Below are 14,546 nucleotides of genomic sequence, written 5' to 3'. Positions count from 1 at the left end.
CGACAGAATATTCCACAGCAAAGGCCCTGCCATGCATGAGCAAAGGTTCTCCCCCACTTAAAATAATATTGAGCTTAGGAAGAACAAGTAATCCGGAGTTCTGAGAGCGTAAATATCCGGATGATTTATTAAAGGAAACCTAACCCCAAAGAATAAGTGTAGGTATTCTAAAAAATGAGATGTATTCCTGACCTTCGATTGTACAATATTCCGAACGAAAATATACAAGAGGTATATAAATGTAGATATTCCTGGCATGATGTGATGCCTTTTAGCATGACATTGGCGCAGCCATTTTCTTGAAAATGTGACGTACCAGTTGAGCCAATAACGAAACCTTTACTTTTCAATGAGGAAAAATCATAACTGAGAAGATATGAGTTATATTTGGTGAAAAATAATAACAGGGGAAGAGCATCAACTTATTTATGCAATTTGCGTTCTGGCAATTGTAGTACAAAGGATAATACCAGGTGAATGAAATGTTTCATCACCACACATGTCTGGGAAAGAAGCATCCATTAATTTGAACACATTTACTTGATAAAAGACTTCGCATGCATCAGTACGTCACGTTATCAAGAAAATGGCGATGCCCATGTCGTGCTGAGAAACTACATTATTTTTGCTTTATACCTCTCTCATACATTTTGATGGGGAATCTTGTAGACTACTGGACAATAATATCATAGATCTCTCGGAATATTAAAGTAAAGTCATTTCTTGGGGTTCGGTTCTATTTAAAGTCATATTGTACTGTGGAGCAGAGTCATGGACACAGTGAAATGTAAACATACTAAAAAATCAACCTTCCAATCTATTTATTAGATAATGCGGTCAAAATGAACAGAATTCAACCTTATCTAAACGATGTAGATCAAGAGGAAACCATGCAGTTATGTCAATATTCCATTTAAACAAGCAATCATATTAAAGGCAAATCCAACCTTTGATAGCAAACTACACCAGAGGAAAGCAGCAAAATCGGAGAAGCAGTTTGGTGATAGTTTGAATTGGATTGGACAAAAAATAGAAAGTTATGAATGTTTAAAGTTGTAATCAATATACTCGGGATGGCCTTTTCTCTACAGAAGGCCTATATTAATATGTTATTCAAATATGTTTTGAGTAGTGCCCCAAAGGAGAAGGCACTAACATAAAGGAAAAATGAAATTAATGATAATTGTGTACAGGAAAAACAGGAGAGTTCAACGTCACATTCCAAAGACCAAGCTGCCAATTTGAGATTCGCATACACTTAGTGATCTCATATTTTAAACAGTCATAACTTTCTTAGTATTGTTCCAATTTATTTCAAACTTTTGCCACTCTGTTTCTCTTATTTTTCGGCTTTCATGCAAAAAGACTTCTTACAAGTGTGAGATTGCTCTTCAAGGATAGTAAATGCAAAAATAAATTATGTACTGAAACAATCATTTTATGCCAAATCCTTATTTTGTATTTGACTATGACTAATGATTCTTGATCAAGAAAAGGCTGTAGAAATAGAAGCAGCGACCATAATACAATTCCTCATTAATTAAAGCATAATCATAACTTGTTTGATAGTAATATACTATGCAATAGATCAAAATATACATTCAAAATCTCATGTTCTGTGACATGATAGTACTGTTTGAAGTAAAACAAAAATATTCTAGAGCAGCATCATCAAAATCAACATTGCTTCTAAACTGATATATTCTAGAGCAGCGTTTTCCAACCATTTGTTTTTTCAGTTACGGCACCTTTTTAAGAAATAAAAAAATGACGCGTCATCCCAATCCTAGATAGTATATACATCATAAAAAATGTAATTTTTATCACGCTGGTACTCATCAAGTACCATGTATACTTGTAAGGGCACTTATTGCATATAAATTTTGAGCGAGAGAAGCGAGCGAGACAAAAAATTACATTTTTTAATATGGTCGAAATATTATTTTGTCATTAAAACACACACATGGGAGCCGAATATATACATCAATACAAATATAACATATTCAGTCATCTCGATAAACAAATATGAAGATATTCGGGCATCTCGTTGCCCAGAATTATCCTCCTTCTAAATGCTGTGAGTGAATGAAGTGAGCAAGTGTAGTCGAAATGCAATGTGGATAATGTTCATGGAACAGAATCTCCTTGATGCCCCGCAATAAGGGAGTTTACAGATAGCAAATGACCCCAAATATCCACAGATCTTTTACACATGGAGTTCCACTTTGAGCATCTTAGAATAATAACTGCCAAAGTCCTAGATGTGCTGCATGAATACCTTTTGTTTGACCTCTTGAAAAGAATACTTCCACATGCGTATCATAGAATGTACCGTTGGTGCCTAAATGAATAATGTTACATAACTTTCATGAGCGCATATCCAGTATTTATCTATGTGGGTTGTACCATTTTTGTACAAACGACCTTTATCTGCCCATGCGCAGATTGTATCTGTAAACTCGCTTATATGGAGGACTTCAGGCACTTCTCGGCTTATAATTATCCTGTTTCTAAAATGTTGCAAGCGAGGAAGAAATGCGCTTGTAAATGTGATTTCCTCATGGAAATACGAAGCAGTTTCCACTGTTTTGGTTTCTCAAGACTGACTTTATTCCAAAATAATTTTAGTATTTTAAGTATACATTTTTCTCGCGGCACCCCTAGATATGTATTGCGGCATCCCGGCTGAAAAACGCTGTGCTAAAGTATCAACATATATATTCATGCTGCATCATGTACAATCATATTGTTCACTGAACCCTTGATTTATTACAGCGAGATGTTTCTGTTATGCAAAGGTTCATTAGCTTCTACGATAAGTATACAGAGCCACCCCTCCATCGCCTATCGTCTATTATATTAACCCCTTCATTTACAGTTACTCTATTTTGTCTAATATAAAGAGTTGCGTATTCACTGAAATAAATCCTTATGCATCGTAAACAAATATAGGGAAATCGTTTGTATCAATATTTTAATTCGATTTTTTTTTTCTACTAACTGTCTGCTTTTTATAGCAAAAGCTGATATGGCATAAAATCCTTTACTTTATTTTAAAATGAAATAGAAAAAAAAATGAACACTACCTAATTGTGGAAATGCATTTCTCAACTCTCCTTTGTGCTTCCAAAGATAATTACAAATAAGAATTGTCATCAATTTATAATTCTTATGATTCAATTGCCACCATCGCCATCTCATACCAATATTTTTCTCTACTTGGTTTTAGATCTAAAAGTTATTATTCTACTACAAGATGGTTTTAACTCTATAATAAGAGAGATTCCTGTCGATTCTTTGCACATGAGGTGATTTTAATTAGGGTAAATGAAGTTTGATAGGTTTAATGAGAGGGAGAGATAGGTCAGTGTATGGAGTGTGTAACCCTACTTTTCGGTACCCTAGGAGACGCATTGCCTCCGAACATTCGTCCTGGATAATCAATATCTCCTCACGCGTCAAACCTAGCCGCCATTTTGATGCAGTAGCTGTAGAGTTCTTCGTCATACTAAACAAGGGATGTTTGGATTTCTTCTCTTCGGCCTTGTCTTGTGTATTATTTTTTATCCAGTCCAGGACCTCGGAAGGTGTCGGCCGACCCAGGAAGCTGTAGATCTCTTGAGCAGTTGTCAGTGGCCTCTCTGCGAAGTCCTCGTATCGCATCAACATATAGTGCCCACGGAGCCATGTGGGTTTGGAGAGAGCTGTATACAGTGTCGTCGTTACCCAGGAGCAGAAGTTATGTGTTGTTTTGATCAAGTCTTGTAACATGACTCCTCTATCACTCCCGACAGGTTCCGACCCGTTTTGACTCTCGTTCAAGCTTTGAGGAATTGCATCATTCTTTCCCTTGGTTAAGAAATATTGTAGTCGAGAGTTGGCCGTGCCGCGTGGGTCCCGTACAAGGTGGATAACTCGGACATCCACTAGACTTTCCTCCATTAATGGTTTAAGGTGCATAAGATTGGCCCGAATAAGCTTTGAAGCTACATTGCCCTTGTAAGCTAAACATATTTGTTTATAGACCAGTGGCGAGAGTTCCGTACATATATCCCTTTGGCTGCAAAGTGGCATGAGAGCACGACTCTTGGTACGCCCTCCCCATGCTCCGTGGCTCTTGACAAAATCGTCTGAAAATTCGCATTGGCTAATATTACGTAATAATGACGTCATTAGAGGGTTAGTTTCAATCTTTGTTATACCTTCGCTCTCCCAATCATGAGCAACATGTAAAGGCTCATAAAGGTAGAAAAAGTCTTTATTTTGATTCAACATTTGCCCTACAACAGATGAACCAGTGCGCATCTGTGCTAGTATGACAACATATTGCGGCTGATATGCACAACCAATGTTCGGTTTCTTACCCTTCTCATAGTTTGTCAGAGGCTTCCGACGGATGGGTTCATTCCCGCGTTTTTTCTCGATCACTTTCGGCGCAGACAACACAGAACTGTAGGTATTCCACACATCATTTTCCACGATATTATCAACATCGTTAACTCTCACCCTATACGCAATGTCGCTGTCAGCAGCTGCGATGTAGAGATTGTTTCGCCTCGAATGAGATTGAGAGTGACGAGTCCTAGATTTATCCTTAGATGCACGAGCGTCCAATCTGTCCAGCTCTTGAAGAATGACCAATAATGACATTCCAGTGAAGCACACACATGTTAGAATCCTCATGCGGCTACGATAGCATGCCATGACGTCACGTGGAGAGTATAAAATCAATCAAAAAACATCACAACAGAGCAAGAACTATTGAGACGATTATAGTGTACAATGGCTTCATCAGTCGACTATAGGCGTTAGATCCAGGTTGATCAGGGTGGAATAAATTATAAATAAAACAAATTAACAATCCGCTGTATTTGGAACGTGCACCGATGTAAAATGTTGATGTTGAGTAATCCAGATTAAAATGATATCGGTTTATGAACGAAATCCTTATTTTGACGGAAACTTCTCGTCTTTGTTGTAGAAATATTGAATTATATTCCTTCTGAAAAGCAGGTTAATACACGCGTGACATGTCAAGAGAAAGGGAAGAGCTTCACGATCTCTGCCTGCACCCACAACCAAACGTCTCGCGCGATTATGAGCTCACTGTCAAAATCACTGCCGCTCAACGGCAAACAGTCTGACAATATGGACGGCACACAGTGCCATAAAGATCGAACTCCAGTAAGATTCGTCTGTTTTCGTCTCGATCTATCCTCCTAAAAAAGCGATCCTTATTTGATTGAAGACATTGTTGACTAGTCAGGAAGCGAGAAAAAACCACCCCCTCAATCGAATCATGAAATAAAAACAGTTATTGAACATTTTATGTGAACAAAAAGCAACTGTCTTCGTTCAGTCTACTTAAAATCTTTGATTTAGATTTGGGTTAGGTGTTTCTATCGAGGGGTAGTCAAATCGACATTTATGGCATCAGAATGCTGTCCATATGCACGTCCGTCTGAAGAGGCGCACGGCTCGCCCGAGTTTAAGGCCAAGCTAACTCGTATGTGATGAGTTCATATCTCGAAGCAGACGAAAAGAAAAGTGACACCGTTTTACTCATCCGTTCTCGTCTGCTGATTTGATTATAAACGGTCATAATAACAAGGTCTACCAGCTAACTAGCAACCGCGTGCTGATGGAGATCTGTCTAAAGAGGAGGCCATGTTCACGGTATATCACTCCATTGAAAATACAATGAACTTTGATACGATTCACAGAAAAACACCGGGGGCTTCAGGGGCCATAAAACATATGTCCCCCTTTTCAAAAAATGTAGCAAGGCTTTAAAATTAAATTTAGTGCAGAATAAAAATGATATGCCTCCCCCAACCCAAGAGTCGAATAAAATGTGATGCATGAATATTTTCGTTTTAGCTTGTCAGAATTTTGTTCGGAATTATGCCGCCCCTCCCATTTTGTTATAATTAATTTTAACAAAAATCTGGATCCGCCCTTAATTTTCTTCGCAGTGAACATCGAACATAAAGTAATATCAAAAATGGAAATGACTGAATTTAGATCGTCCGACCTGAATAGCAAGAATATATTGCTCGAAATATTAAAATGATGTCTTTGCCATGAATATGCTAGATGATATTGGATTGTGCAATCTAAGTTGGGTTGTTGCCTTAAAATTGTACGACGCCCACACTCAAGCTTCTGTCCCCTATTAAAGGCGGCTAACCCAATATTGATTGCAATATAAAAAAAGAACGAATGTACATTCAGAGTGCAATTTTTAGCCCATTCTATAACTTTCTGTAAATTTGTTCAAATCATGTGACCGTGGTAATTTTGTTGGTTATGCATGGGGTTTGAGTTATTAGCATTCGTTCAGCGCGTGCACTGAGAGCAAGCAAATTAGCGCGGGAAATTGAAAGCGGATATTGAGGATTTCTAACACACTTTACTCTTTTTTCCTTTTTCTAGAGCAGCCAAAATAAGAGGGTAACGATATAACGATTACACGCAGTTCTATGCTCATTTCGGTAAAAGTTTTTCCAATACATGTAATTCTATTTTTTTCCTGAAAAATTGAACAGCACATTAAACTGGAAATGAAACGATCGAGACGCAATTAAGAGTGTTCCCACGACACTTACGATGCTTACGATGCTTCAGATATTTTTGAGAGTGCCTGCATGGAACGTTTGTTGTTATAGCAGGAGTGGTTTAAGAAGAGTATTCATTTCTCTCTCTCTCTCTTTCTCTCTTTCTTTTGGGGAAGGGGGGGGGGGGGCTTGATGGGTGGCATCGGGTTATTGTATTCATTTTTACATGTTTTTCGGTTTAATTGATTCATAATCGAAAGTTTTGGGTTGGACTTACAAACATTTTTAGGGGCTTGATTCCCTCGCTCCCCTCCAGAACGGTTGTTGATCGCTAGATGTATGATAAAAGGTTGATAGTTCACTGAAATATTTGAAAAATGTTTTGAACGTGGGTTAAACATTTCAAAATAATCAACAACAACGACTAAAAAAGAAATGATAAAAGGGGCGCATTGATGCCCCCCCCCCTCTTAAAAAAAATCATTCTATTTCCAGAATTAGTATTTGAATGTCAGCTCTCCAACACTCACTCGCGCAGCGACCGTTTGGGGAAAGGGGCTAGACCTAGAATCCTTTTCCATCATTATTTTGTTCACTGTTCATTTAAAGTGGGTGTCATAGCTCTACAGTTCATCCCTTGAACGGAAATAAAATGTTAATCATGGCATAGTTACACATAGTTTATTCAAGCTGTCAACCAGCAAGTTTAGCTTACTATTTTGAGAATCATCGCAATTCATCTCCGTTAGAGATAAACATCTTTGTAAATTCGATATGAATCACGTCTGATTCCACCCTTCCATAAATGGAAGGCAGCTACACCTTGAGACCCTCTCAAACTGTTCCTGTAGGATGTTAAGAAATCCACGTACATATTAATACATACTACGTCATTAGGTCGGGCTAGATTTTCCATGTGGAGGGGAGGGGGAAAGGTAAGTAAAAACAAAAAAGCTTGCACATTTCCAAACTTATTTTACATTAATGTGACAGAAATTCAGCATTTTCACTTTTTTCGATTAATTAGGTGTTGTACTTTTGTTTTCATTAGTTTATTTATTTTATATATAATTTCTTTTTTTCGGGGGGGGGGGGTTGTATTTTAGGCCTTTTGTTTTTTAGTTATTTGTTATTTTTTTATTTTATTTAGCTTCTTCATTGAATGCAAAGGCATGAAAATGCAGTATTTAAGCGATGTAGTCATCAATTGGTTAATGCTACAGAGTACGTAGGCCTCTAATACAAAATTATCTGATTTAAACCGAATTCATAGTTGTAAATTAAAAGATTAGATATACTACTACTAAAGTCCGAGCCCCTCTGGGCTTTCGGCTTCTCTCTTAACTCTCATTAATTCTTGATCTTGTCTATCAATCCCGTAGGATGCTTACCAATCTGGCACTTCGATAGTTGCTAGTACAACACTCTGCTCACTTCTTTTCCAATGACTATTCTTCGTGACCTTCATTTCCTTGACTTGTGCCACCGTGATCTCTCCTCATTTAGTACCATAACTCTGTTCCTGACCCACGCGTTTGTTATCCTGTCCTTCCACTTGACCCTGAGAAATCTCCTCCAAAGCCATACTTCAAGGGCAATGATTCGCGTTATGTCTGATACCTTCAAAGTCCAACTTTCACATCCATATAGCGCCATGCTCCAGATGAGGGACTTTGCTAGTTGCTTAATCTTCAAACGGAGACTTACATCCTGGGACTTCCACAGGGGTGTGAGTTGTGCCGTTACTGCTGCTCGTTCCCTGATATCTGTCTCTGATCCTCCTCTGTTTGATATCACTGATACGATTTACTTGAGCTTTTCTGCGATCTCAATATTCTTGCCATTGAGCTACAGTTCCTGATCCCTTTTCCCCGTCCATTCATATATTTTGCTTGAATTTATTTTCAAACCAAAAAGTGTGCTCTCCCTTTTTAGTAAGTAAAATATTTCCTCCAGTTGGTATTTCGATTTGGTGATTATTTTTGTGTCGTCGGTGTATCTAAGGTTCCAGAAACTGATACCCCCGCACTGCTCTCCTATTCTGTCATCTGCGTTCCTCACAATTTTCTCTCCACTTACATTGAATAATATTGGAGATAACATGCCACCTTGTCGTACTCCTTTATCACGGCGAAAACTGTCCGTGTACTCCCCTTTCTAAACCCGTACCAGAACGGTTGTATTATCATACAGGGCCTATAGCTTCACGAGTGCCACAAGATGTTTTTTTTGTAACTACCACAGAGTATCATGCGCGACTGTACCAAAGACCTTTTTGTAGTCGACAAAGATCGGGGACCCACATGGTCTGGTCTTGCAGCTTTTCTCCATGATGTTCCTAAGACAAAGAATGGCGCTTACAGTATTCCGTTGCCTTCCACAAAGCCAAACTGCTAATCAGCTATATATTTCCTTTTGTGAAATAACAAATCCTCCTTCGTAGTTTCCAGTAAAATCTTAGACACATGTCTGATCAGGCTAATTGTCCGATGTTTATTGCAGGATTGAGTTCCGGCTACTTTTGGTATCTTCACCAGTTCTGAGGTGACCATTCGTATGGCCATCGTATGGCCATTTTCCAGATCTTGTTATAGCCTTTAGCGCTTTGACAGTTGTTTCCCCTCCAGCTTTTAGAATTTCTGCATGTACTCCATCTTATCCAGGTGATGTGTTGTTTTTGAGTTGCCTAATAGCTGACCAAATTCAACACACACAACAAAAATTACATGGTGAAAATATCGACTAATAGCGCATCGTTGGCATGTTTATGTCATAATTCTGAAACAGTGAATTGATAGTTATACTATGAAATATTAGGGAAAGGTGAAGAATTGTGCATAGAGTTATGAATTACGGTACATATTATATCATTATATCAATTGATAATGGCTGGCAGGGGTGTCGATTTGTACTTTCTTGGTTTGAAGACTATTTGCGTAATAGACATCAATATGTTATGTTTAAATCTACAACATCTAATATTTCCACCATAGAATGCGGAGTACCACAAGGCTCCATATTAGGTCCCCTACTGTTTTTAGTATATATGAATGATATTGTTAATGCATCACCACTCCTAACATATGTTCTGTTCGCAGACGATACCAACGTATTTTATTCGCATAAAGACTTAAACATTTTCATTACAACCCTCAATTTAGAATTAAATAAATTATCATCTTGGTTCAAATCCAATAAACTCTCTTTAAATATTAACAAGACTAATTGTATTTATTTCAAAAACATACACTCTAAACATGTACTTCATTATGATATTTTTTTATAGATGACATGTCCATAATTGAAAAAGAAGTTACAAAATTCTTAGGTGTAATGATCGATTCAAATATAACTTGGAATAGTCATATTAACACCATTTGCATGCTAGCCTCGAGAAGCATAGGCATTTTATATAAATTAAAATGTTATCTATCACAAAAGTCACTATTTATGCTTTACAATTCCTTCATTTTGTCATACATATCTTATTGTAACAAAGTGTGGAGTAATAGTAGTAAGATGAAAATTATGTTAATATATCGTCTCCAAAAGAAAGCACTTCGTCTTTGTACACATTCACATTATTTAGCCCATACTGATCCAATATTTTGTAAACTAAAAACATTAAAAATCGCTGACATTCACAGTTTTCAAACTGCAATCTTTATGTATAAATGTTGGATAAATACTATACCTTTGGCATTTCGAAATATTTTTGTTTAAAATAGTGATATACATTCTTATCCAACACGACACTCATCCGATTTCCACCTAACCAACCTCAAAATTAGTATGGCCTATAAATCGATAATACATCATGGTCCAGACATTTGGAATGCTTTACCTGACAATATTAAACACTCTGCAACTCTTTATTCATTCAAAGCATCGATGAAAAAATATTTAATATCTACATATTCAAAAACATCATAAGGGTCTCAGAGGTTTTGATTGTTTATTTAAATTAATTTTAGATGACCAGTTTTTTTTTTTTTCATTAACAATACGATTCGAACACTTACTTCACCTGCACACACCCACTTGCACACACTTGCACATTTTTTTCTTTCTTTAATTTCTTTCCACGTTTTATTCAGATACTTTCTGAACAAAATCTTTATACGTGACTCTCTATCCCCCTACATACTCCTACAACAGCGCCGTGTACCCCCCCCCCCCCCCTTACGGGCTGCTATCGACTCAAGCATCCTTGCTTATGACGGTTGGCCTCTGCATCTATCTTGATTATTTTTACTTACCTCCATACTTTCAAGCTTTCAATTATGCATTTTATTTGTGTGTATTAAGTTGTCACTCTTTATGTAGGCTAAATCAATTAAATTATATACTATTATTGTTATTTGAATGTTTTATATTTGATTTATCAATAAATGCAGAAACATCTGCTAAAAAAAAAAAAATTATTGGGCTTTTCGGCCACTGAAACAAAATAGCAGAAATTTGTATCTTGCTGCACATGCTTTTCTATGGAACATCCGGGTACGTGAATATACTCTTTCCCGGGCGTGACGTCACAAATAGTGGACCAGCTCATTGACTGATTTTTCTAGGCAAAAAGAGGAGGCTATTTTTCGACATTTCAGTTGAAGATATCCAGTAGCCAGAATTCTTTGTGATGTGCTATGTATATGAACAACTTAAAAATAACATAGGCTTTCCGTAGGTACCAAATTAATGGACATTTTCTGTCCTAGAATTTCAGCTTTAAATACCTCGTATTCAGCACTTGCGTCGCCGTGCGAATTCTCGCTATGGCTACGTGCAATATGTCTGTGTATTGTTACGGCCCTCCATCCTAGAACGGGTCCTGGATGCTGGAGGGCTGGCCTGTCCCTTGCCTCTATCACCGTCATCCGACGAAGAGTTTGCCATCCTGACTAATGCGAGCGGTTTCTACTTGGCTCCGTTTTCCCAAAGTATATGGATGTGGAGATGAGAGGTGTGTTGGATAACTGGACGTGTATTCTCTATGGGAGGGTTACATTACGTCAGACTATGGAGACTCAACTAATCACACGTTATTAAACGATGGATTGTTTAACTGTATACTTTAATAATACAAACATAAGTCAACATCTCCAACATGTTATCATAGTTAACATCGACACCGATTACCTGAATTAATCTCAACAAGTAGTAAAGGCAGAGATTGCCTTTTGTAGGAATTCTATTTCTCGCTTCCAATCCTTTTCCCTTACTTAAGCTCAGCTGGAGCAAAGCGGAGAGTTCGCTATCTGACCAAGACGAGAGCCAGCGTCGAGGTGACGAAATTACCGTGAAATACTGGTATTTATAGCCTCTGAGACGCTCTGAGAGCTGCTTTACGCATGGTGCGTCCGTAATCGCGCTCTGAGCCCTTACGCCCCAAAAGCTTACTGCGCCCTCTACGTTTTCTGCAAGATAACTTAAATTGTGGCGAACTGGTTCGTTACAGTATTTTTGGATATAGATGCTTGTGCCGTCGCCCCAGAGATTCTTGCAGGGAAGGCGCCCTGGCTTCCAGTCGCTATGACGAGGTAGTCGTAGCTCACCTCCTCCCCTCCGGCCAGCCTGAACTTCTTGGCCGTCGGGTCGGCAGCCTCCACCGTGCCTCGTTTGAAGTTCTCCCCAAAGGCCGGGGCATAAGGGATGGGGTCTTCCTGGCATTACCTGCCAAAGCGGGCAATCATTCGCCATTTCCAATACTGCATTTGGACTCTGCACTCTTCCCAGCCAAAAATGCATGTATGCAAGGGAAGAGTTCCATACACAGACAACACTTGACACAAAATTTTTTAAAGTGTATTCTAAGTAAATGTTATGATTTTCTCACTGCTAAATTCGACTCGTAAGGGCATGTCTTTGCTTTTCATAGCTTGTAGGTCACTATAGGGAAAAATAAGCGCTGTCCGTGTATGAAACTCTTCACTTGCATACCTGCATTTTTGGCTGGGAAGAGTCTTCGCGCGGCGTCATGACTTTGCGATCCACCCATTGCTGCAATTTTTAGGTTTCTATTTTTGCGGCTGAAAATTAAGCAAAACGATGGACATTCAGAGTGAGATTTATCAAATAGCCAAAGTGTAATGCCTTACCAAATGGCACTATCGCATCGACTCGGTTTCGAACCTGAGACCTCGCGGTTACGAGACCACTGCTCTACCACTGAGCCATCGCGCCTCGTATTCATCCCTTGAAATTTAAAAGGCACTGCCCCCCATTGTGTTCTCCTTTCAAAGAGCACAAAAAGCCATAAGATTGAATATTCCATCTCATTCAGGAAAATCAGAACACGCCCTTAATACTGGACACAATATTCAATGGGACAAAAAAAGGATTAACCCTTCACTGAATAGGGACTCTTCTTCGCTCCGGTGATCTCGAGGCAGCAGACAGCAAGAAATTGTGTAAATAATAAAGAGTCCACAGGAGTTGTTGTTAGATAAGTACTCTCACTCTCTTCCAAGGACAATTTTATGCAAGCAAAGGTTGTCTTGGGAACCGCTTTTTATATTTACGGATGGGGTGCAGATGGAGAGCCTTTGCCGGCAGTCTAGGGCGCGGAGCCCAGGAAGTTCTAGAACTTTTCAGGATTTATTACATTCCTTTTCCTTTTTTACATTTTTCTTTAAAATTCCTTGACACTTTCAAAATTCTGTATTTACTTTAAAATAAGGCTATTTGAGACACTGTCCCGGGCGCGTCTTTTTTTTCCGTACCACTAATGCGTCGCAGAGGTTATTTCGACGTCTTGAGAGAGACTAGGGCGCTTTAGTAACGAGACGGTACGCACAGGAGACGGTAACGCGAGCGAAAAAAAACGAACTGCGCATGCACGAATCTGAAATCTCTCCGTCCCGTCGATTTTCGGAACGGTACTCGGCCAACATAGCGTTCGTTCCCTAAACACGACATAAGAGAGAGGAGCTGACAAATAATTTTGATCTAGATCTAACAATGCAGGGCACTACCATGACTACTGAAGATAAAAACAGGGAATCTACTAGTGATTCCAATGTCTGTTCGATAAGTAGCTTATTCTATACCCTAATCTACAATAAATTGATGGTTTGGCCGTTTAGGCCTACTTTGGGGGACCTTTTTCATCGTTATGCATGACGTGCATGAACGCTGTGCATTACAGCCCACCGCCGGGTCCATTGCCCCGGCGCTCCGGCCAAGCCTCAAGGCCCTAGAGCACTAGCACCAAAAGGCAGCAGGCGTGCAGTTATTTATTATTATTTGCCAATGCCAGGTTCTCATCCAAAATATCACTAATTTTACGACGTACAGTCTCCATGGTAGTGGTAAACTTTACTTCAAGAATTTCGGTAAATGACTGCCGTTCCTTCACTATGGAAGTCTCGACTGCTTTTTCCACCATTGACTGTAAGTGATCCCAGCCATGATCAGGACTGAGAGTGTCATCCCCTTTTTACGAGCGTCAGGATTTAATCCTCAGATCGTCAACCAAAAGGCAAAGTTACTGCTCCAAAAAAGTAGAAGGCGGCAACAAACCAAACTGATGGTCAGATGGGAACCATATATCGTCAATTATAAAAGCGCCCATACAATTGGTTACAAAGCGATCAAACAATAAATTGGACTTCGCGTCGGGAAGATGTAATTCCAATACCAGTGTAAGTACACTGTTGGTCATGAAGTTGGAATAATTATTTTTACTCCAATTTATGGATTGATTTTTTGGACCTACGTCCTTAAGTCATAACTGACTGTAATGAGAATTAATGCCTCACAAAAGGGCACTTATATAGCACATCGATACGTTTTTGATCCTGGGGCCTCAAAGTAACGAGGCCATTGCTTAGCCACTGATTCATTAGTGTACGCAGCGGGGGCTAGGGTACGGGGCCGCCCCCACAAATACCAAAAAACAAAGAAAATGCAATAAATTATAAATAATTCATGCATTTTGCCTCGATTCCCAATATATAACAATCCTCTGTGTGGCTATGAATTGAACCATAA

The 14,546-nt window shown here is 38.8% G+C and overlaps 1 protein-coding gene across 1 annotated transcript; it reads right to left on the bottom strand.

Moving 5' to 3' along the window:
• Nucleotides 1-2,319: 2,319 nt before the first annotated feature.
• Nucleotides 2,320-5,445, bottom strand: LOC105444698 (carbohydrate sulfotransferase 1-like). The gene has a single exon (XM_011679277.2). The coding sequence runs from the start codon at nt 4,702-4,704 to the stop codon at nt 3,319-3,321; it is 1,386 nt and encodes a 461-aa protein (XP_011677579.1). The 5' UTR covers nt 4,705-5,445; the 3' UTR covers nt 2,320-3,318.
• Between the last annotated feature and the right edge of the window lie 9,101 nt (nt 5,446-14,546).

This window comes from Strongylocentrotus purpuratus, unplaced genomic scaffold (genome assembly GCF_000002235.5).
Source record: "Strongylocentrotus purpuratus isolate Spur 01 unplaced genomic scaffold, Spur_5.0 spur5_scaffold_9, whole genome shotgun sequence".
Lineage (NCBI taxonomy): Eukaryota > Metazoa > Echinodermata > Echinoidea > Camarodonta > Strongylocentrotidae > Strongylocentrotus > Strongylocentrotus purpuratus.
This window is presented reverse-complemented; position numbering and strand designations above follow the sequence as displayed.